This window comes from Crocodylus porosus, unplaced genomic scaffold, assembly GCF_001723895.1.
Source record: "Crocodylus porosus isolate Cpor-Errol unplaced genomic scaffold, CroPor_comp1, whole genome shotgun sequence".
Lineage (NCBI taxonomy): Eukaryota > Metazoa > Chordata > Crocodylia > Crocodylidae > Crocodylus > Crocodylus porosus.
In genome coordinates this window covers 22,349,827-22,373,418 of record NW_017728914.1, presented here as the reverse complement: position 1 = coordinate 22,373,418, position 23,592 = coordinate 22,349,827, and the positions used below count along the sequence as shown (strand labels likewise).

The window sequence follows — 23,592 nt, the reverse complement described above, 5'->3', positions numbered from 1 at the left end:
CCCGCCCCACACTAAACTCCACGGCTGATTAGTCCCACATAACCCGCCTAGCTAGTTTCTTCATGTCACGGTCGTCCCAGCTTTCTCCGTCCCCTTCTTACGATGCGGCATCACACAAGTGTTCAACATGTATATTACAGACTCTTAACTTAGTGACCGGTCTGATTTGCATGCATGTAAAAATAAAAACAACAACAACAAAAAATTAAGGCTATGCATAAACAAAAAAACCCCAAAGCAATATCTTTAAAGCTAGGTAGCAAGTAGCATTTGTGAAACATAAGGCTTGAGGCTTATTGATTCTTCAGATCTGAATGGTTTCCATTTGTTTTTCCTTCTTAAATACCAAGGTACCTTTTTTTTTTTCCCTTCTCTTGAATATGGATTTTCCTTCCTGGCTTGGGTGCTTAACTCAAGGACGTTATATTGGAACGGCCTCCAGGGGGTGCTACAATGCGCTTGCTTGCTGAACGCACACCCTCATCAACCTGGGTACCTGTAATTCAGACCAAAACAACAACCAAAGAGAGGGGAGGCAGGCAGGTTAGAGGGTTTCCTTGAGGACCATGCCATCAGGAGGTGCAAGGTCACTGCATACCCCACCGGAGGCTCTCCTCCTCTCCATTTGCCTGCTCCACCCTAAACAATCCCTTACTGCTGCCCGACAGCCAGCAGCGGCACTGACTTCCCCCTGGAGCTCCCTCCTCGACAGAAGCCGCATCACAAGGAAGGAAGGGGCTTGGGGCCAGTGAAAAGGCCTTTAGTAGGTGCGTCAGGCTTGTGACCAGAAATCCAGTTACTTTAGGGCAAAAAAGGGTTTAAGGTGTGCAGATACACTGTAAGCCCCCAGGCTTTCCTTAGGCTGGGCAGCTCTCCTACTCACCTCCACCACCATTTATGCTAAATCCAACTAAATCCCACCTTATATATCCTCTGGGACATGGTGCTGTGGGATAATTCAAGCAGCAGCAACTTTCAGCTCACGCTCACCTGACAGACTAAATCCAGACTGATGGAGATTCCTGACCGGAGGAGTCTGTCGGGTGGGGGATCCCTTGGTGGAGCCTGCAGGGGTTCCCCCTTTAGGTGTGGCAGCCAGGTCGAACACAGGCCCGTCATACATGCCCCTGGGTACAGCATGCATCTCGGCCATCTATTGCAAGACAAAGCACAGAAGAAACAATGACACTGTTTCTCTTAGGCTGATGAGGACCGTTTCTCTTAGGCATTTAGGCTGCAGACTTCAAAGCACTGAAGTTAGCTCGGACAGCTCTGCAAACAAACTGGCTTAGGAGCTAGAAGCAATCTAGTCATGGTAGCACGTACCTCACCTCAGGACGGCCTAGTTTGTCTTGCTTCTTGGTCACTAACTGGCTTGTGGGGTTTACAGCACCTTCTCACCCACCTCAGATACCTTCTAAAGACCTTTAGCCTGCCATGGATGCACACACATACCCCTGGTCTGTTGACAGGCTTTCTATGGGACTTATGCCTCAGACTTACTATGCCTCAGGTCCCCATTTATAAAGAGTTATAAAGTGACCAAGAAGCAAGGCAAACTAGGCTGTGCTGAGGTACATGCTACCATGATTAGCTTCTGGTTCCTAAGCTGGTTGGTCTGTGGAGCTCTCTGAGCTAACTTTAGAGCTTTGAAGTCTGAATGCCTAAGAGAAACGATGAAGCACAACAGAAAAGTTCTTCACTGTGGAGTAATGTCACAAGAGGTAGTTTGAGGTCTCTCCTGCACCCCTGCCTTTAGACATTTTTTGTCTACTCTGTGCCCTTCAGCCTGGCCTCCCAGAAGAGCTGTTGTACATAAACAGACCAATGATACACCCTGTCCAGTTTCCTTCCTTTGGGGGTGACACATACACCATTACATTCAGATGTCTGGGCTGCTGGTTTTAAAAGTGTGGCCCTTCCAGCACAGTTACTATGGCAGGAAATTCAACTACCAGGGAAGAGAATGATTCAGGAAGGTAGGTCTGCTGGTGCCACCCATTACGTCTACATGAAGGCCCTCAGGAAGTAGTAATTTCTTCCCACACCCAGCGGCTCAATCTCCCATGTCCTGGGCTTCCCCACTTCCTTACCTTCCTCCTGGCTTTAATGCGTTTGTAGACATAGTCTGGGAAAGGACTGCAGGGGATGAAGCGCCCAGTCCCCTGTGTCACATGCAGGTTGCCATCCTCCAACATGATCTTTCCTTGGCATATGACAACCAACGGGACGCCATGCAGCTCCATCCCTTCAAAGATGTTGTATTCAGCTGCCTGTAACACACAACCAAAGACAACAGGAGCAGGAAATGAGGCACCAGGAACAAGAGGAACTAAACCATGTAGCAGGCTGTCCAGCCTCGGGCATTAACCAGCACTTGCTGCTTCAGAACTGTGTAGGGCCAAAGACTGGAATGAGCCCCAGCCAAAAACAAGAATAATGGGGGATAGGATGTGTTCAAGCTGCACGGGCAGAACTATGTGAGGAGCCCGGTCCTGCATTATCAGATGGAGGTCAAGAGAAAGTTGCACCAGCTGAGCTGTGTCAGGAAGCCTAATGCGGGCTGCTTCAGATCAGGATAGACAGTTATGTGCAGCCCTGGACTAAATGAGCAAGAGGTGGTGCCAGCCTGGATTCGCTGTTAGTACTGCCCACCTCCCAGCGCTAAGCATCTTAACTCTGCCATTTTGGTCTTTCTTCAGCTGCTGACATTCAATTAAAGGCATGCAGGGACCTGATCTGCGATTGCTACAATTTTGCCTCCTACCATGTCACACATACATGGCAGGACACCCCAATTTTGTGATTGGGGATCAGACCCCCAGTTGTGCCCTGCTTGCCAGTAGGGGGAAGCCAGGGATCATGATCCTGGGCTCTCTCTGCACCTGCAAAGGTGCCTAACAAGTAGCAGGTTGCCAGCTGCCTAGATCCACCAGGCTAGTCTGAGCTCCACCAAAGCTGGCTGACAATCAGTGGACCATCGGCTGAACCAGAATTGCACTGAGGCTTGAACCAGCCCGTCAAACCACGGTGCCGTGTGCACACATTCATTTTGAAGTGTGATGGAAACCAGCCACAAAATGATTACACATTCTTTAATAATTTGTGGCCGGTTTTGCTTTTTGTCATGCTATTAATTGCATGAACATGTAGCTGGGTTACACTTTAAGATGCGATTAACTGGTTAATTGCATCTTAAAATAATGTCTGCCTTAGATTCAGGGCCCTTAGATTCAGCTCTCCTGGATGGAGGTACAGAACCACTGATAGTTAAGCTACCCTTTTCAGACATGCCCAGTCCAAGTACTCTCCTGCCCAGCACAGGACTTACTGATTGGTGGCTTTTAGCAGTGACAATCTTCACTGCATCAGGATCCCATATGACCAGGTCACTGTCTGACCCCACTGCTATTCTCCCTTTCCGTGGGTATAGGTTGAAGATCTTGGCTGCGTTGGTGCTTGTCACTGCCACAAATTGGTTTTCGTCCATCTTCCCAGTCGCCTGTTTAGACAAAAAACAGAAGGGCCATTCCTAACTCCACAGATCAGTAGTATCTCAAGGGGAGGGGAGGAAGGATGGGAACAGCATCCAGGAAACAAGTAAGTCCCGTATGTGAGCTTTGAGACTAGAAATGCAACAAGTCTAAACCAAAACAGCAATCCCCTTTAAAGCTGTGAGAATCTACCAAGGATCAACCACTGAAAGCTAAGGGCAAAGCTCATCTTCTCACATTCGTGTAGAAAAGAAAACCCCTCTATTACGAAGTACTTGGCTTTTGAAGATGGGTATAAAGGCAGGGCAAACCTGGGGCCTAGCAAGCCTCAGAGATGTTTGCTTTATCTGTATAATTCTCTGCAGTTTTCAGAGACCTTTCCATAGATTCAAAGCCATTAAAAATGGGGTCAGGAACATTATTCTTGTTTTACAGATGGGAAATTGAGGTGCCTTTCCTGTATCACCTGGGACACCAGGGCACGAGATGGGTCTTGCAAGTCTCCACTACACCATGGTACTGCTTCCTGCTTCACTGGTTTTAGCTCCTCTTACAAAATGATGTCAAGTGCTCATATGACACGGTCTTGCTCTCCTCTTTCCTTGGCTTATACTAATTAGCCATTGAGAAGGGACATTCAGACCATGTCTTGTTCCCTGGGGTAGTTCTTGCCTGAATCACCCTCCCATCATCCCGGTCTGTTTCTTACCACTGCCTTATCCCAGATAACAGACATCCGCTCCTCAATGCCATTGGTCCCTTCAGGGATTGCTGTGAAGTTGTCTTTTCCAATTGCCTTCTGTGCAGTGCTGAATGTACAATGAGCACTTCCTGAAACCTGCAGGTCCCCACTGCATGGGACAGGGACAAAATGGTTAACATAGGATATTTTAGCTTCAAGCATGATCTGCTCAAGTGCAGAGACAGGAGGATCAGAGTGATCTCTATGGTTGCCCGTGGTTCTGTCCATTTTCTCTTTCCAGGTCCTGCTCCTCCTCCATTTCTATTCTTTTCTATTTATACCTCTTCCCGTTCGGCCAAGGCCACTTCGTGAATCAGAGTTTGGAGCGCTGTGACCTGTTTCGTCCAAATGAACCACTTGCCAATGATGCAAGCAAACCTAAGTTTACAAAGGATGCAAAATACCTCAGGTGCTGGAATATGGGGGGACATGAAAGGAAGGCAATAACCCAACTCTGGGGAAAACTGCTGGCAGATCTCTTAATGGCAATAAGTGGCTAGGACCTTGTGACTTTACAGCATATTAGAATGGGACACTGACCTCAATCAGGACAGCCTTTACCTCCAAGGGGATGAGTCCTGTATTAATCCTTTGGAAGGAGCATTCCCCTGCTAGATCACAGATGTCACTCCCCACAGCTTCATTATTTTTCTTATGTTAGACAAGGGGTAAAGAAAATTCTCCCAGATTTTTTACACCTCTGGGTCATTCCCTAGGGACATTCCTCCCATTGCTGTGTCTCTGAAGTCTCATTCTCCTCCTAAACTTACTGGCCCTTCAGAACAAGAAACCTGTTGCATGCTCAGGACACTGCACAATAAGGAGGCTGTCATTAGCAAAGTCGAGAGGGATTCTCCAGCCCCTAGAGGCTTGTCAGTTTGCTACCAGAAAAGGCAAGGCTGGGGGGTTCATGCTGGGCACTATTCCCACTTCTCTTGTACAGCACACTTGAGGGTGCAGCACTCAATCTCTCTACTGGGCAACTGCATCTCTCCCATATCTCTGCAGTCCCGCATCCTTCCCTTAGTACACCCTAGGCCACACAGGTGCCCTTTCCACCAAAGGCAACCAAGGGGGGTTCAAAACATGGATGTGAATGGTTAAATGATTAATCGTTTAACAGGTAAGACCAGTAACAAGTTGTTATGGCTAATTGGCTATTGGTTAGTGCAGGGTGGGGTGAAGTCTGGCATGGAAGTAGGGGCTGGGGAGGAGGGAAGCCATGCAGTGCCTCAGCAGGAACTGGAAGGTGGCAGGGCAGGCAGGAGAGTGGGAGGAGGAGGAGAGAAGAGACTAGTTTCCACTAAAGATGGAGCAAGCGGCCGAAAAGAAGCCCCACCTGTCTGTAGCAGCATGCAGCTCTGCCTCCCCCTGCACTGCAGCAGCCAGTCCCGGGCAGCTGTTTGCAGTAGGTTAGAGCCCGCTCGCCACCCTCTGCAGTGCAGCTAGGGGCAGCAGCACAGAGCAGCTGGCAGCCAGGCTGGAGCAGGCTCCCCTCCATCTGCACAGAGAGCAAAGGAGTACGCAGGGCTGGTCCCAGGCTGGGCTGCAGCAGGGGACAGTGTGGGGAGATGCTGCTGCTGCTGTTGCTGGGTGGGGAAGGGAGTGGGGGAGCCTGGCTCCACTTTGTGGGAAGTCCTGCAGGCAATGGGGGAGGAGGCAGGGAACACCTGCCCTACGTGTGCAATATGTGTAATTGATTAACCGATATTATTAGAAGAGTTTAAACAGATAATTATTTAGATAATATTTACATTCCTTGTTCAAATGAACCTCAGCTTCTCCAAGAAACTTTAATAACCATCAGCTTGTACAGTAGGCAGGCAAGCTACTTTGGGCAGAGGTGATATCTTTTATCAGACCAACTGAGTAGCTGGAAAAGAAAATTCCAACTACTCAGTTGGTTTAATAAAAGATACCACATCTACCCAAAAAAGCTTGCCTGCCTATGTCCTTAGACCAACACAGCTACAACCCCAAACCCTGCAGCTTGTACAGTCAAGTTAGAGCTATACTCTTCACTATCTCAAACTGCTCTACAACAGTGGTTCTCAAACCTGTTTGAGACTCCAGGCACCCCATGGAAAATGCCAACTTTTAGTTTCCACTATGGAAAAATATTAGAGTAATTCTTCTGTAGCGAAAAATTCAGAAACACAATAACAGGTCAGAGTGGTTCTGACACTGTGGGTTCCTGTTTGAAATCTTTGGATTTCTCTTGTGAATCATGTTTGCACACCTAACAGTGCTAATATTTGCATGACACCCTGTAACAATCTTGAAAGGATCTCCAGGCATCTCAGGGTGTCACAGCAGCTTGATTAAGAATCACTGCTTGAGAGAGAGAGACTTAATAAAGCCCTCAGTGACTGAGCTCCTTTCTCTGGTTGGCTATATTCATATGTTCTGACAGCAGAGGGAAGTAGCGAGTATCTTTAGCAAGGAACTGTTACATTGTTCTCTAGAAACTTCCTGGCTCCTGCGCATGCAGAGACCAGAGGATGCACAGTAATTAGGAAGTCATTTTGGTGGAGTGGGAATAAACCCCGCCTTTAAGCCATGTCTAATGATAAGGAAACTACAGCGATTGCTGGGTTTCCAGATGGACCAGGCCTGAAGCAGAAAAGCAGTGATGCAATTATGCTGAGTCCACAGATTGTGTGTGCAAACCTGGGTTTTAATCCACTGATAATCTCCATCTTCCCTTTATAATTTCTGCCATATGTCTGAGCTGCTGCAAAGGCAGAAATCTAACAACAGGGCAAAACATTCCCTAAATGCACAGCCCCATTGGGGCCTCTTATTACACTAACCCACTCTGGACAAACAAAGGAAGCAGTACCCCGAGGTGATCTGTGCATAGCTCAGGACAGGCATGTGTGGGTTTCAAGGGCTACGTGGTTCTTCCTTCTTTCCTTTTTTCCAGCTAGTAAATGTGGTACTCATGTGACATAAGGGATGGATAAGGCTATGGAGGGGCCATGTTCACTATTTTACAGCTTAACCACAGGTCTGGCTATCTGCCTCCAATGTTAATCTGCACTATTTGAAACCATTTCATTTCTGGAACATGCAGGCAGCACTGCTGGTGCCCTCAGCGCTGAACTGGGCTACTGCTGGCTAACCCAATCTTAGAACGAACCGCAGCAATTGCAAATGCTTTAAATCCTGACCATTTTCCCCACACCCCTAGCAAAGCCTCTCCGTCTGGGCCCACACAGCATGGTCTTTCTGGAAACCATTCCTGTTACCAGTGCTTTGAACAAAAACATCATCTGATGCCCAACAAGCAGCACCTGCTCAACATACACACTCAGGAGTAAAGCCATTAATGTGTGTGTGTTGTAGATCTGGCTGACAAATGGTTTAATGTATTGCATGGCATTTCTGTGTATCCATGCAGTTAACACATCCTCCTGGGAGAAGGTGGGTACCATCCTTTGTGTAAAGCTTAATGGGGCCACAAGTACCAAGAGGTCTTGGTTAAATGTCATTTGCTCCATATTTTCAACATAGCAGAGGAGGAGATGGAGAATTCAGCTGCTCACTGAGTACCTCCAAGGCAAAGCTCTCTTTTCTGCGCTTGTAAGTTCAAACACCGCAGCTCAGGACCTCTCAGAACCTGGAGCATTGGAAATTTCAAATGCAGTTTTGCAGCTGGCCACCAAACAGTCCAGGATTTTAACTGTGTGTCTCAGTTGAAACTCATACTCTCTGCCAAATCCACCCCGACACTGATTCATTTGAGTCGTAGCCTTCACAAATGACGCTGACAACACAGCCACCTGAGGCACAGGCTCTCATGCCTGGGTGGAACTGGGTTCTCATGGCCCCACTGTATTCAGGGGGAGGGCAGGTAGATTTTTTTTCTCCAAATGCAAACCACTCACCTGGCCAGTAAGGAGTTGATGTAGTCAGGGGTTGTTGGATCTGGACTCAGGGGCGGGGAGGTCACAAATGCAGCAGCCTTGGCCCAGTTTTTGCTCCAGTAGTGTGTCCCATCCGTTCCAAGACTGGCTGTGATAGGCTCACCAAACACCACATTACCTGGTGGGGAGAGACACAGATGGACCTCTCAGCACGCAGTGTGATTTGGCTAAATTTGGAGACATTCCCCCTTGTGAACTGGACCTTCCACATTGGTCTTTTTTGATTTATGACCCTGAACACAAGAGGTTGGTGAGAAGCAGCAATGGGGACTGCCTGTGGCAATGGGCCAGGTACAGTCCTGGTCCTGGCACTCAAACACCTGGGGTTTCGAGCTGCTGGTGCTACAGACTCTAGGGGTTTGTCCTGAAAGTGGTCACTTCTCTCTTGTAAGACTTTACCTGACTGAGCAACCTCACGAGTTCCTAGCAAGACAGCCTGGCCCCACCAGGAGGACTGCTCTACTCCAAACTTCACCCAAGCACTCTAAGCAGCAGCATGAATGCAGGAATCCTGCGACCTGGATTTGTGCCTGTTGTCTTGTGATCTCTGCCAGGTACCGTGATGAAAAGCATCCTGGAAATACCTGGCAGGAGTCAGGAGTCCTCCCGATTGGTTGCTTAGACTGAGAGATTGTTACGGGCAGAGGAATTTAGCTGGACCAGACACGGGGCAGCAGTTCAGTATTCTGGGCAAAGGCTCAACTTCTCGCATCACGATTCATTTCTCTCTCTCTGTTACCTTTCCTTCCCCCACCCTCATCTCCTTCTCTTGACATTTTTCAGTTAGGTAAATATTTTCCAAATGCCGTAAGGGTCTGGCCAGCTCCAAGATCACACATCTAGTCTCTCAATCATACACTAGTGCCATTCAGCAAATGCTGCAGCTTGCTCCAAGTGAAGGACTGAATTGGACTGCCTGAGGCAGAGACCACCAGGCTTTCTACAACATTAATGCTGGTCACAATGACAGCTGCTCCACCTCCCAGCATTTCCACCCTTTCTACACCCTTGGCAGCAAACAGATTTGAGCAACACTCCTCAATGCTCTGTCTGATTGTTGTTAGCTCCACTAGGATATAAGTTTCTTTGGGATAATTTGTGGAGGCCCTAAATTTTCCTCCAAGCCTATCATTGTAATGCAACGGGCTGTTCTCTTTCCCTGCAAGGCCATGAATTGCAGTATTCTTTGATGCCCCTTTCATAACTGAGTAAGGATATATTTTTTCTCCTTCATTCGCTTGCCAAAAAACAGCTGAAAAGGGAACAGTGCAGCAGCCCTAATTATAGGAACACAGGGATATTGAACATAAAGGGACCTCGTTGGGGTCCAACTCCTAGGTATTGTAGGCAACCTCATCATCTCACCCCATTCAAATTTATCCAATCTCCATTTTAGAACTAGGTAGGCTGTTTGCCTGCACTGCTCCCAATGACAGCTGTCCCTGAGGCCACATTCCCACCACGAGACTGATCCAGCTTGGCTCTCAGGCATCCACACAAACGCCTGCGGAGTAGAACAACGGGGTAGATCTGGAGGTTGGGCTTCAATCCCAGATCCTGCTACACCCAACAGTGAAATGGGAAGGTCCTATAATTCAGGCCTCATACACTAAGGGCTGGCTCCAGTGAACCAAGACTTTCGAACACAAGAAAAGCACGTCTCCCAGTCAAAGGCAGAAGCAAGGAAGAAGAGAGGGGAGAGCCATGCTTTGGATAGGGAAAGGGAGAACAGGTCAGTCAGCTTCTTCATTTATCAGGTCTTGGGAGGACAAGAGCGGGTAGGTTTGTACTGGGTGGGTGCAGGCAGTTTCTTCCCCTGCCAGAAGCATCCTGCCTGCCAGATGCAACTCTCCCCACTGCCAGAAAGGCGCAGAGGCACCCGCTGAAAGCCTCGGCCCATTGGGAGAGGCCGGGGATATTTTTAGCAGGTCAAATCACTTACATTAGGACAGTTCGTGTCCTCTTGGCAGAGAAAATGCTTTCTGGTCTTAAATAAACTTTGGTATTCAAACCATTGACCCACCAGCCCAGAAAACGTTGCTACCTGATGTTCTGGCTTCTGGCAGGCAACCAAAGGCAGATCCCCCAGGCTGAGAACAGGCCTCCCATTAATCACAGACATTACCTGGTGACTAGTGTTATGATGGCTTTTACATTCCGAGAGGTCAGAGAAAGACTGAACCTCTTTCTGTCTCTCTCTCTCTCCCCCCCACCCCCACACACATTCACATCAGCTAGTGACACAGAAACCTTGGTGATAGGTACTGCAGAAAAAACAGATAGGTTAGAGAGCATGCCCAAACACATACCAACGGTTTCCCATTTCATATAATGGTCAAGATAAGTTTGCACTACTCACACTTCACTAGCTCTTTGCAAAACCCCATGCTGACTGGCTGAGGTGATGTGGGAAGCACTAAAATAGGTCAAGGGACAAATCTCCTTGCTTGGAGCAAAGACAAGGGCACAGGACCCTTCTGAATAGGGTGCCTAGCCACACAAAAACCCAAAGATGAAAAAGGAAATCTAGGAGGGATGAGACAAAGGCTGCCCACCTTTTTTCCTGGCTTGTGAGATGAGGTCTGCAGCACTCTTGCTCATCACTTTGGTCACATAGAGAGGACAGTTGGTCTGGCTAGCAATGGTGATGGCACGGAAAACAGCTTCAGCTTCCAGCTGGAAGAGCAGAAGTAACACACAAAGGTTGTAAATAACCCATGGGGAGGACAAGATACCAGCTACCTAATAAAGGCATGAATCCTACTAGTGCAAGGTCACTGCACATGTCCAGGGGCACCCTCTGCCACAAGAGCATCCACCCCACATTGTGTTTAAATGGTTCACTGAATAAAACATATGCTGCCCATCATGCTGATCAACATGGTCTTATTGCTGCCATGTGCTCTAGATGAACCTGCCGATTTTCCTTCATTTCATTCTTAGTCTGTGAACAATTTGGGACAAGTGTCATTGGTTTTGTGGTCCTAAAGCACCTACAGTTTGTGACCAGGGCTCCCAGGGACTGCCACAAACCTACAAGATCAAAACACTGTGTAACACTTGGGCTGAAATCCCGATAGAGAAGCTTGACAGTTTTCAGCAATGTTGAATTAGATGCCGAGCCCTGAACAGAATCTAGATGCAGATCTTTTGCTGTTCACTACCCAAGCCCACCCGCTCCTTTGCACAGCTCTTTAAATTAGCTTTTAACAACGATATGCAACAATAAATCTATTAAATGCTACTTATCCAAATAACAGGAAGAGCTTTCAAAGGGGGTATTATTAACCTATTTTTCAGTGGAGAAACTGAGGCATGGATGTATCAACTAACTTGCCCATGGTCACACAACAACCCAGAAACAGGGCCAAGCCTCCGAGTTCCCATTCCAACCCTCTTTCTATAGGAGTGTGCTGTCACTACAGGATCACTCTGCATTTGTTTAAAAATTAACATCTGGCTGTGCCTGTGGATGAGGCTATTTTGCTGGTAGCTCTGTTTCTGTCTAAGTCCGTTTGTGCTGCTAACCTGCTGCTCGGCAGTTCAGCCTCCTCTGACATCAGCCTACACTTGAATAGCTTGTTTGCTGTTAGGCCTGGGAAGATTTTCAACACTTTAGCAAGCAGGATATCTTTGGCATATTACATCACCTCCCGTTAAGCATGAGCTATACCTTTGTAAAGGGCCGGCCAAGATTTTTCTCCATGGTTGGTTTCAAAGCTTCAAAATTAGGAAGTTTAAAAAGAACCCTCCAAACCTTAAGATAACATACCTATAAGAAAAAGAGGCCTATTCCTCTGGCATTCAGAGGCTGCCAGCTGGCAACAATGCAGACAGAACTTCTTGGATCATGCAAACCCAATTCCTCCCACATACTAGGTAAGCTGACCAGCACACACACCTTCACACTATTTCCATCAGGGCTGTTCGACTCAAACGAGCCTTCCATTTAGGCTCTAAACCAGTTCTTGGGTTCAAAGAATAACAATGTAAACACTGAAATATTTGTACATGCACTTAAGAGCCAATACACTAGATTTGTATCTACGCAGCAAGTCTACTGTATTCAGCTGTGGCACTTTCAAATATGTTCTGTGCGTGGCATTTGCTCATACATCCATTTTTATTTCCAGCCTAGTGCTTAACAAATGGATTTGTACTTTTTGATTTGACCATGTCTGCAGTGCAAAAAGGGAGCTTTTTGAAGCACCTGATATCCTGTCACAGAGAGGTTGTGCTCACATATGCAGAATGTGATTTGGGTACGTAGTTCCTAGGTAAACAGTTGGTCCCTACTGCTTCTTCACCTGGTCCTAATCCAATCCCATCATCATCCCCTGCATGTCTGCAGAACTGGGCATGCTACAAAAACCCGTTTGATTATGCTCAGAAACCCAACCCTTGTCCAGTGAAGCTGAACTCTAGTAATGTTTCTACAATTGTTCCTTTACTGAAGGCAGAAAGGCAAAGTTCTTGAGAACCAAATGATCAAAGCAGCAAGGAGAAAAATATTTACCCACACAATTCCCATTAAGATCAATGAAAATCATGCTATTAAACTCCTTGCACGAACAGTCTTTTATAACATTGAAATGTTCTATTCAGCTTCTCATAAATGAGCAGCACTCCTATCTCCTGCATTTTCATAATTGTTAGAGGCTGGAAGGGACTTTACAGATCATCGGTTTTTGCAGGGCTCTATCAAATCAACTGCCCGACTAAGAATCAGTGAAGTAGCTCATTGCCCATCTGACTTCACATACTCATGAACAAACTAGACTATGTTGGGTTGATCTGCATGTATCAGTCATCTAGTCTCTATGAGGAGACAATTCCACACGGACAATGCTTGGACAGAGGAATGTAGTCCTATACCACTGTAACAGTGGAGGTCTTGGTAGATGTTGGGTAGTGGATGGCCTGAGCTCCCAACTTTGTGGGTTTGGGAGAAGAGAAAATACAGGAAATACATAACACCACAACCTTAGACTGATTGTTGCATTGGGGAATAGGTGGGATATAAACTTCTAGCGAGCATCACTATCAGAGAACATGGCATGTCAAATTCCAATTTTTCCTTCATGTTTAAAGTGCCGTTCTAGTAATAAAAAGTGGCTGCGTACAAACAGCAGTTCACTATCCAGCAGTTTTGCTCTCTGTGCATATCAGGAGAGTTTTCACTCCTCTTACATCCAACATAGCTAAAGTTGGGAGTGGTCAGGCAGATTCATTACTTCCCCTGTACCTCAGCAATTTCTAACCAAACTATGTAGCAGTTCATTCTTCAACACCCTGGTTTTGCTGAAGGTGATGGACTGCTGTTGGTAGTCTAGGCAGAGAACAACCACCAAAACAATCTCCCATGTGATTTTTCCCAAGAATAGATAGCATAACATTTGCCTGGAATGAATAAATAATACAAGCAGACTTTCTGATCACAGGCTCAATGTAGTGAACTAGGCATCTGCAGTGTAGGTACAACAGTTAGCACATCTGGAAGCTGTTAATGAAGAGACTCTTAAGTACTTACAAAAGAGAAAATAAGTATAAGTTAGGAAAAACAGCTTGTTCTGTATTTGCTAAGATGCTATGATATAGATTCAATTAGACAGTATATATATATATATATATATATATATATATATATAGGGCTCCTAGTGCCAATTTGACAGTCACTTTTCCAATCCATCACACTTCAAGACCAAAAAATCCACAATCTTTTACCAGTTTGGGACGATGAAAACTGCCTTCTGATGACAGAAGAGTTTCAAAGTCCTATCATAACTGCAACAGCCAAATAATGGCCCAGATTCTTAGGTGGTGTAAGTGGCATACTTGCCACTGAAGTCAATTTACACCAGCTGAACATATGGGTCCAGTTTTCTACGGAGAAAAACCTTTTCATGTCTCACATCTCAAAATGAGCAAGCTTACAATATGCAAATCTCAGGAGTAATACAATACTCTTTTCATTCCTCTAATTTAAGCCAATTTATTTTCTTCTGAAGTACAAACCTTCACAAAAAGTCCCCTCCCAACTCTGCTATTATAACAGCTTATAGTTATTTTTCTCTCTCTTTCATGTGCTGTGGAAAGCTGAAGGCAGCTTTCAGCAGGCAGCAACTACAAGCTGCCATTTCAAATATTAATCTAAGATTAGACTAAACTCAAATTAATGGGCCAAATAAAAATGAAGCCTGTATCCTAAAATTAGACATAATCCAATTAGTGTCTTAGCAATAATTCACAATTAGGAAATCCCCTAGTCCCATTGCCAAGGGTTGTGTGTGTCTGATTTTAACACAATTAAGATTTGAGGTAGAGATTAGACTAGGGAAAGGCTGGAATTTGTGTGTTCATGAGTTTCCCTTACAAGACAAATAAACTTTGACACAGCAAATGATGCTTTTTTTTAAAAAAAAGATGCTCTAATAGTGCACTTACTCTATGATCTCAGCCTTCTACCCAATTGCATGCTGAGCCTGAATGCCCCACAACTAACCTTAAATTTATGCTACAGCCAGACACCACTAATTTCCACTGTTTATCACATTTCAGGAAGACCCACAGGCTCCTGCTTATTACTTAGAAACTCAATCATTATTGAAAATGGTTCATCACTGAAGCTCCCCCTTCACCCACAGTGATGATGGTTTAACGGCTAGATACTTAAGATGCCATTATGCTGAGGAGGGCTGTGCTGCATGGAGAAAATGCACCCATATAACAGGATGAGTGCAAAGAGCTCCTTTTTTTCCTTATGCTTCTCTCTCACCTCCTCTGGTCTACTCAGCACGTGGCCTTCTGGGCCAGTTATTCCCATCTCCAGCATCCTAGTTTGCTCCTAGAAGAATGAAAAAAAGAGGGTATTAAGGGACTCTGATTTTGATAAAACAGTTCATGGAAAAACAAATACCATCACAAGCAGCACTTCCTAAGGGCTTGGACTATCTATCACACAGCACAATGGATCTCTCGCTGCTCAGCAGACGGTCAATACTTTGCAAAGTCGCTGCTGGTGGTTCACAAGCACACCAAAAACAGAGAGGCAGGGAAATGCAAAAGGTGAAAGAGGGACTGGTCACACACACGCCTCCTTTGGTATAGGTCTCTAGAACAAATGCCCATGAGGGAGGGTTACAACACACATGGAAACAAAAAAAAAAATTTCCAATCCTGAAAAAAGGCCCTTAATTCAGTTTACAATCCCTTTGTCCAAAAACAATCCAAACAGCCTGAGGCCACTGAGGAAAAGATATACAAGTTAAACACAATCCAACATGGGCCACACTGTCTTCTCAGTTATAGACATGCAACCCCTCTGACATGCCTAAGGTTGCACTGGCATGAATGGGAGCAGAATCTAGTCCCATGTTAAAATATTTACAACAGTTAGGGGCTTGGTCATTCGCCCTCAAACAATCAGCAGAACAGTCTACTGCTATAACCAGGGACTACAGCCATGGATTAGTGGTGTTGTTTATACGGGTTAGCCTTGAATTTATACTTGCTGTCCAGAACCTGCATTTGTTTTCCATTTACCATTAATTCTGAATAAACCTCACTTGCCAGAGAACCAGAGAGGTGCTCAAAGGAAGACACAGTCATTCTCAACCCCAGCGTTCAGCATGCCAACTCCTGACATCGCTCGTCTTTGCTGAACCAGGTATCAGTTACATGGGGAATAGCAGCGAAGGCCAGGGGAGGCATCTATCTACCCATTAGTTGTTTTTGAATGTCAGGCATCCTCAGAAATGATCAAGCCATGAATGAGGCAGAAATTCTGAATCCTAACATTACGATATGAAACACCAGTGTGCCTTTTGTGCTATCATGTAAGCACCTTTCAGCTTTTATAACCCTTAAGGCACATGCTACCTTTATTTTTATGTCTCATAGCACAAAATAATCACACAGCAGTTGTGAAGGTGTGACTCCAGCTGCGACTGACGGTTAATATTTGTAAAGAATTTGAACAAAGGTTGCTATTTGAGGGCTGTGCATCTTACACTTTGTGTCTTGGGCTGCAGAAAGAGAGGTGAAAAAACTATTCCTTTCTGACATTTTTATCAAACACAATAATAAAGTCTTTCATCCAGACTGTTTTCAAAACAGCCCTCGAAACTTCCTTCTTAAAAAAGGTGGAGGGTCCCTGACCAGCCTAATCTAATCCTAATTTGGATCCGTGGCCCATTTGTGTAAATATCATCTTATGGAGAAATAATTTCCAAATAGACAAAACTCGAGTAAATGTAATTTGTAACTTTTTATTTTTTTGTGGTCAGGATATTAAAGTAGACAAAAAAACCCTCTATCTAATTAAGGCTCATTCCTCAATCACATCACTTTCATGTGACAACACCCATGAACTTTAGATGTAGCGATGAAAAATATGTGGAGAGAGAAAGATTCTTGCATTCTGAAGGGTTCTGAGAGCTTGATTTGGAGGCTCTTTAAACCCCCAACCCACCAGAGAAAGGAAAAGCCAGAGTGAGGATGTGGTACAGTATACACCTGAACAAATTTCTCTCCTGCACCTCAAAAATCCCCCCCTGAAGAGCTCCTATTCCCCCTACATGCAACACCAATGATAATACACTGTGCCAGTGCAACCTTAAACTGAAGAAGCATCGTCCCATTAATCCAGCTCCACAAGCTGACTGTTTGTATGAGACATTCCCCTACTGCTCTGACATTTTGCACTCTGAGTTATAATGCAGTGGTGGTCTGGTGCACTATAAGGTCCTTTACTTTCTAATGCAGCATCCAGCAATAGTAACTCCAACCACAGCTGTGCCAGATTCAATGGACCACTCTGTTCCATTAGGTTAATTGCCAACTCTGGGCATCGAGTTTTCTTGCACCAAACTGAGATGCCCTCTATTGTGTTGTGGACTTAACAAGGAAGATAAATGAGCCTCGTTTGTGCATACGACTGAAATGCACAGGGCACTCTGAAACCTCTGCTGTTGCCTAAGAGCAAAAAACCCAACAGAAGTTAATAAAAACAACAGAAGCTCATCCAGATGGAAAATATTAATCTTCTTTTGATAGGGGTTGGATTTGCTAATGATGGCGACAACATGTCTGGAAAAAACAAAGCGCCGTCATGCAACCAAGACTCTGGCACCGAAGAGTCTATGGATACAAAAGTAGCTCCTACAAGAGAAGTTCAGGTAGCAGCCACTTCCCAGGCACATTCTGCAGCTTGACTCTGATGAACCAGGCATATAAGCATTCAAAAAACAGCTGGCTCTAGGAAAGCAAGAGTCAGAAAAATCCCTTTCTAATACCTCGGGGATAATGGATTCAAAGCATTTCTGAGAAATCATCTGGTTTCCTCTGATGAGAAGCAGCAAGCACACAGTCATGGATATCAAGTTTCAGAGAGCAACTGAATACACTCTCAGCAAAATTAGTACCAGCATTGCTGAAAACAATACTGTGGAGAATTCATCTTGCATCATCTACCTAGGTAACAGTTTGGTCCCCAATTATAATACAATCTAGTCCTATTTGGAGAAGGTGGGGGAAATGACATCCATTTCCAAAGTGCACGTGAAAAAAAAGTAAGTTGGGAGATGCCACCCTGTCTTATCAGGAATCAGTTTAATCAGACAGGAGTAGCTGTACTACATCAGACCGCTAGGATATTTACTTTAGTTCTGTACAGTTCTTCAGTCTTCTACATGTTTCAGACAAGGCAAAAGTCTAATACACCCAATCAACCAGCAATTTTATATAAGAGGACGAGACAACGCCTTCCTGAACCACTGAAGCAAGAGATTTCACAAGGCCTTACATCACTCCCTTAATTTAAAGGGCTACAGAAGTTATTAACAGTACTGCGTGTGTACGTGCACGCAATCCTCTTTTAAATCCAAATAGTTCATGTTTCTTGCCAATGTCCTGTGACAGCAAAGTTCCACTCCATGTTGCATAAGGAAATGATTTCCTTAGCTGATTTTAAAAGCGACAGGCTGCTAATTTTGAATATCTCAGTCGATAGTTAACCAAACAACATTTTATTCCAAGCAGGAAATGCCAGAATACTTTAAAAATAAACACTGAGGCCAAAATAATTATAATAAAAACACTTCTCCTAAATCCCTTATCTATGTTGCAAGTAGCATCTTAAGAAAAGTTCACTTTTTAATGTTTGCTCTTTGTATTTCATTTTAGTTTCGACAACAAAATTGACCATTTAGATTCTGTTTGTAGACCTGGTTTTCCAACACAAAAAAGTATAGCAGGTTCTGCCTATCTACTAAGGAAAATATTACTAGTGAAAATATTTATAAATTCCTGAAAGCAATTTCATGCTCTTCAGTTTATACACATACACATACACACACACACACACATCCTCCTGGGTCTCTCTGATCATTTCTGTAGGGTGCCTAATACAACAGACCCTGACCTAACTGGTCCTTAGCAGTCAGAATTACAATGGCATTTAGATGTATGCGGATAGGTGCTCTGTACGGCTACTCTTCACTGTTAGCTTGTGCTAATGGACAACGCTAAACTGCCTGTCCACCTAAGATTTGCAGTCCCAGCATAGACAGAATAGCAGTTACCTGTGCAATGATATCCCCATTTTCGGCATGAACTTGAGCTACTGCCCCCAGCTCTCCCAAGCAGCTAAATATTTCATACAGCTGAAACAGAGTGAGACAGAAAAATTACCACTGCACAGACATTTTCACTTGGTTGATGTTTGATGTTAAGGGACCCCAGGCTGTAGAAAAAGCATAACAGGCCTCCAGCTAAGGACAGCCTGTGTGGTTCCAGTGCTATGCAAGCCCTATTTACAGTTAGAACGAGGCTTGGTAAGGAAACATCTTGCATGGTGCTCTCGCTTATCTATTCAAGCACTCAAGGGTCTCTCCAAGTCTTCAAAACATGTATCTACTACCCTCTGCAGCTCCACCCAACCTCCCGTGCTGGGAAGTGGACACACTCTCCGGAGACCCCACACTGCAAGACCCTGTGGAATACTACGGAGGTGCTGACTATAGACGGCCATCACCTCCACAGGCCAAGCTGCTGTACCGAGAGGGAAATGCAACCCACGGAGTAAAAACTGAGTGGGGTGAAACCTGATTGCCGTTCACTATCTTTGCTTAATACCAAGAATTCATTTCCAGCTCCTGTTACAAATAAAACAAAATGGGCCTGACGGTACCTGCACCACCAACAGAGTGGCCAATGGAGCTCTTACCTCTGTGTTTGACATCTGGTATAAATCCTTGTAGGCCATGTAAACCATGAAGGAGTTAACTCCTAGGGGCAGAGGAGGGAAAAACAGAAAAAGAAATGAACAAACAGGATTCCACCCCCTATTCCATCCTCTCCGTCTCCTTGTACATCCACAAGGCATGCGAGAATTACTCAGACCTAAAGGAATGGGAGCCTTTGGCAGGATCTGGAGGTGAAGCAGAGGATTTTCTGAGCTTTCTTTTCCCCGTTTGTTTATCTTCAGGAGACTATAATAATTCACTGTTCAAGGTTATAAAGTATCCCCAGGGAGGCCAGGAAACAAGAGGGACGAAGGCAGTTCCCAGAAACTGTACCTGCCACTGGGCTGCAGCTGTAGCTATTTAAAGCCCTTTGCACTATATGAGGACGGTGCAGGAAGCACTCTCAAGTCCAGGCCACAGAGGGAAGGGGGGAACTGGTCTGGAAGACATACAGAACGTGCTTGGGGTAGCAGACTGGATGGGTGCGGGCTTGGCTTTCCCTCTCAGAAGCAGAAGCAAAAAGGCCAGTCTTATACCTTTGGTTTGTGACTCTCTCTCACTGGCTTTCTTTCCAGGCTCTTGAGCATAAAATACCTTTCTGTCCTCCTCTCCTCACAAGGCCTGATCTCTGCATTTCACAGATGAGAAAAAGACGACACAGCCTCGCCTACACACAGAGTGAGCAGGACAGATTGCAGCAATCTCGTCTCCCTGTCCTTTAACCATGGCTCAAGCGCTTCCCAAGACTCTAGATGTGCTCAGGGCTGGGGCCTGGGGGGAATGTGCGCTGGAAAATGGAGGTACAGGTAAAGGGGCCTGAAGCAGAGAAGTCAAAGACGAGGGGAGAAAGCCCCTTTCTCTGGACAAACCTTTCTCCTTGATGAGTGTCTGCACTTCTTGTTTGACACTGTCATTCCAGTGGGTGACATCCACGTGAAGGGAGTAGTCACAGCAGGCCTTCCCGTCACCCCACTCTCGCCACTTCTCGTAGACTTCTGTCAGGCTGGACTCCGGCTCAGGGATCACATGGTCCACTGGATGCCGGGGCAGACAGAACGGAGGTTGTGAACGAATGCTTACACCCTGGGCTTGCCGGCCCATCGATTACCCGCACTCAGTGTCCCAGCTTCTCACTACAACCCTCTCTACTTGGTCTCTGTTCATCTGCATTGGGCCTCTGCTACTTTAGCCCTGCAACCACCCTAGAAATCATGCTGAAGTGCACTGGTGGTCCCAGACCTCTCTTCCCAACAGCTACACAGCACAAGGGGAAATGAAACATGAAGGGAGCTCCTAACAACTGACTCCCACCACCATCTCCTTAAGCACATCCAAAGTGCACTTATCAGAAAAGAAATGCACTGAGCCTTGTCTTAATAGCCTTTGGCATAGCCCCAGCGGCTTTTACAGGCTGCCGAGAAATCAGCTGGAAGCAACAGGAGCCTCCATCCTCCCTCACCCCCACTTCCACCCCATTAAAACTTAGTCTCCTGCAAAGACCTGGCCCTAATGCATCTTTTATTGCCAGTTATATAATCCTCAGTCACCGCCACAGGACTTTTTGCTTAACTGACATTGCTGTGACAGAGACAGTTATCCCCTTAGCCAAGAGGACAGAGCAGAACTAAAGGAAAGCCCATCTTTTAGCAGTGGGATTCAACAATTTTTTTTGCATCCCAAGTAGATCTCTGAAGTGCGGACAGCTGTGGCTGCCGCAGAGGCAGCGAAACCTAAACTATAAACCAGAGCACATCTGTGGCATCCTTCAGGGCGAGAAGCAGGAATTCCACTTCCTTTTTAGTCCGAATTGTTTATTTCTCTGGGCTGCGTGGGACGCCGGGGCATCCTCTTGTTCCTGTACTTGGATTGCTCTGGGCACGTTGCCCTCGTTTTGTTTTCTAACTGTATTGGCAGCACTGCATTCTGGTGAACGAGTCCTCAGGCTGGGTACTGGAGCAGAGCACTCGGAGTTGGGTTTGGACATGATTTGGTTTTGACCCATGCAAATTTGCCTATTTTTCTGAGACTGCTAGCTTCAAATTACCTGCTCCCCATAATTTAAACTCAGGATGGGGGAGACTGCAGCTTCCACTTACCATCACAGTGAAATTATGTCAGCCTAGGTTTGCAGTAAGCTCCTCAAGAAACTAGTGCACTATCAGGATCTTCCAAACAAAACGAGGCTGAGCTGTGAGACTGGACCAAACCTTTAAAACAGGGTGTCTTATTCCAACTGGGCATTGAGAATGCCTCACCTAGCTCCAAGAGGCATACGAATTTGTGGCACACAAAAGTATTTGGGATAAGGGCCAAGAAAAGCCAAATGCATTAGCTACATGACTGCCAACTCACTAAGGGTGCTGGGGCTGCAGACCTGTACAATGGCAGCACTTGGTCCTGCATTCTTCAATTTATTTTGCAACATGCTGCTCCAGAAGAGCTTGTGGTGCACCATGGTCCATTGGCATTTTAGGAAAGAAGGGTTTCTCCAGCACTCACGTGAGCCTCAGCAAGACAGGGCTGAAGCAAAACTCAGTCTCCCGTTTCAATACCTAAAGGCATATTGTGTCCAATCAGGGAGGCTTATCCCACAGCCCTCCCCAGTTAATTCTGATAGGTAAAAAGACCCTGCTGCTGTATTGTAGCCAACATCAGAGTGACACAAGTTGCTAAGAAACCTGGTGGGGTTCCACTTCTCATTGTACCTTCCCCTCTTTGACTGGGAGCGGGCAGATGGGGGCACTTCAGTGGTAAATAGAGGGTGATCCACATCTCTGCCTGTCAGACAGCAGACTGCTTCTAGTTGCAGGGGCATGGATGAAGAGACAGCTGCTCAGATGGCATGTTTCCCACCAGGATCTTCCAGCTTGTGGTATGATTCCCCTTCCATTCAACCATTCTTCCCCATCTCCCTTGATTCTCCCATATTCTACATCTATTAATACTCCCCATTTCCTTTGGTGTCAGCCCTTTCTCTACAGCTCCTGCCAGAACCCGGCCAACTGTTGAATATCCTCTCTGTCACATCCATCTACCTCCCTTCTATTTCTTCCCAAATCCCTGTCCAGCAGCTCCCTTCTCCTGGTCCACCCCCCTCTCTCCTGACCTACAGGAATACCTATGTCCATAGGCGTTCTCTCTCCCCAACTTCTTCCACTCAATTACTCAAAATAATTAAAGAGAAACCTCTCAGGAATCAAGGGAGCCAGCAGGTCATAAAAACTGATCTTTTGCAACTACAAGCTATTAACTATGGGAAAGACCCATTAAGGCACAGCACACTGCTTGTGTGAAGGCTCCCAATGCACTTACTGATCATGGTGGTTCCACCAGCCAAGGCTGCTTTGGTCCCTTGGAAGAAATCATCCACAGCTGTCATTCCCTTGTATGGCATCTGCAAGTGAGTGTGGACATCGATACCTCCGGGGATCACCATCTTCCCATTGGCTTCTATGGTTTTAACTCCTCCAGGGACAATCAGATTGTCTCCTATTTGCCTGATGAGATAATTACTCGGATGGTTAGCTGTGCACACATGCACACAAGTCCAATGTTCAACTAGACACGTACCATCTACCAGTACAACTACTCCTTACTTAACATCATAGGTACGTTCTTGAAAAATGTGACTTTAAGCAAAATAATGTTAAGTGAATCCAATTACATCACAGTAGTTACCTACTAGCAGGCGGCAGCCAAACAACATTAAAACTGAACATTGCAAGATTTTAAACGAGCATGGTCTCTAATAGATCAGTGACATAATAATGAAAGAACGTTAACCAGGATGACGTTAAGTGAGGAGTACCTGTACTAGAGGTGCACTAATACATTGGTCTGATATTGGACTGGCACCAATATAAAGAAAATTGATTGTACTGGAAATTGGCCTGACGTGGTCAATAATTTGGCCAATAAACGCCTGTGCATGCACGCAGCCACAGCACAACATGTGCAGGCAATGAGGAGGACAGCCCGGCAGCTTGGAGAGCTGAATGAAGCTGGTAAGTCTGTTGTGGTGAAAGGGGGAGGGGGAGGGAAGGGACATGGGGGGCAGATCAACCCCCCCTGTGGTAAGGGAGGGAGTGGGGCAGGGGCTGAGGCAGGTGCTACCCAGCTGGGGTGGGGTGGGGCATGGGACTGAGCCACAGCTCATCCAGGGGGTGCGAAGCAAGGGGGTGGCT

At 45.9% G+C, this 23,592-nt stretch overlaps 1 protein-coding gene across 2 annotated transcripts in view; it reads right to left on the bottom strand.

Annotated features, from left to right (window-relative positions):
- Positions 1–313: 313 nt before the first annotated feature.
- Positions 314–23,592, bottom strand: part of DPYSL3 (dihydropyrimidinase like 3) — a 44,170-nt gene continuing 20,891 nt past the window's right edge. The window contains exons 3-14 of one of the 2 annotated variants that reach the window (XM_019534980.1): positions 22,721–22,905; positions 20,278–20,442; positions 19,390–19,451; positions 18,746–18,826; positions 14,941–15,009; positions 10,721–10,841; positions 8,127–8,283; positions 4,204–4,345; positions 3,332–3,502; positions 2,094–2,273; positions 991–1,153; positions 314–496 (exon numbers count right to left, since the gene is read on the bottom strand). In XM_019534980.1, coding sequence (XP_019390525.1) covers positions 408–496; positions 991–1,153; positions 2,094–2,273; positions 3,332–3,502; positions 4,204–4,345; positions 8,127–8,283; positions 10,721–10,841; positions 14,941–15,009; positions 18,746–18,826; positions 19,390–19,451; positions 20,278–20,442; positions 22,721–22,905 — 1,585 coding nt within the window. In that variant the 3' untranslated portion in view covers positions 314–407. Of the gene's footprint in view, positions 497–921; positions 1,154–2,093; positions 2,274–3,331; positions 3,503–4,203; positions 4,346–8,126; positions 8,284–10,720; positions 10,842–14,940; positions 15,010–18,745; positions 18,827–19,389; positions 19,452–20,277; positions 20,443–22,720; positions 22,906–23,592 lie in introns of both variants that reach the window. The other variant, XM_019534981.1, reaches the window with a different exon arrangement.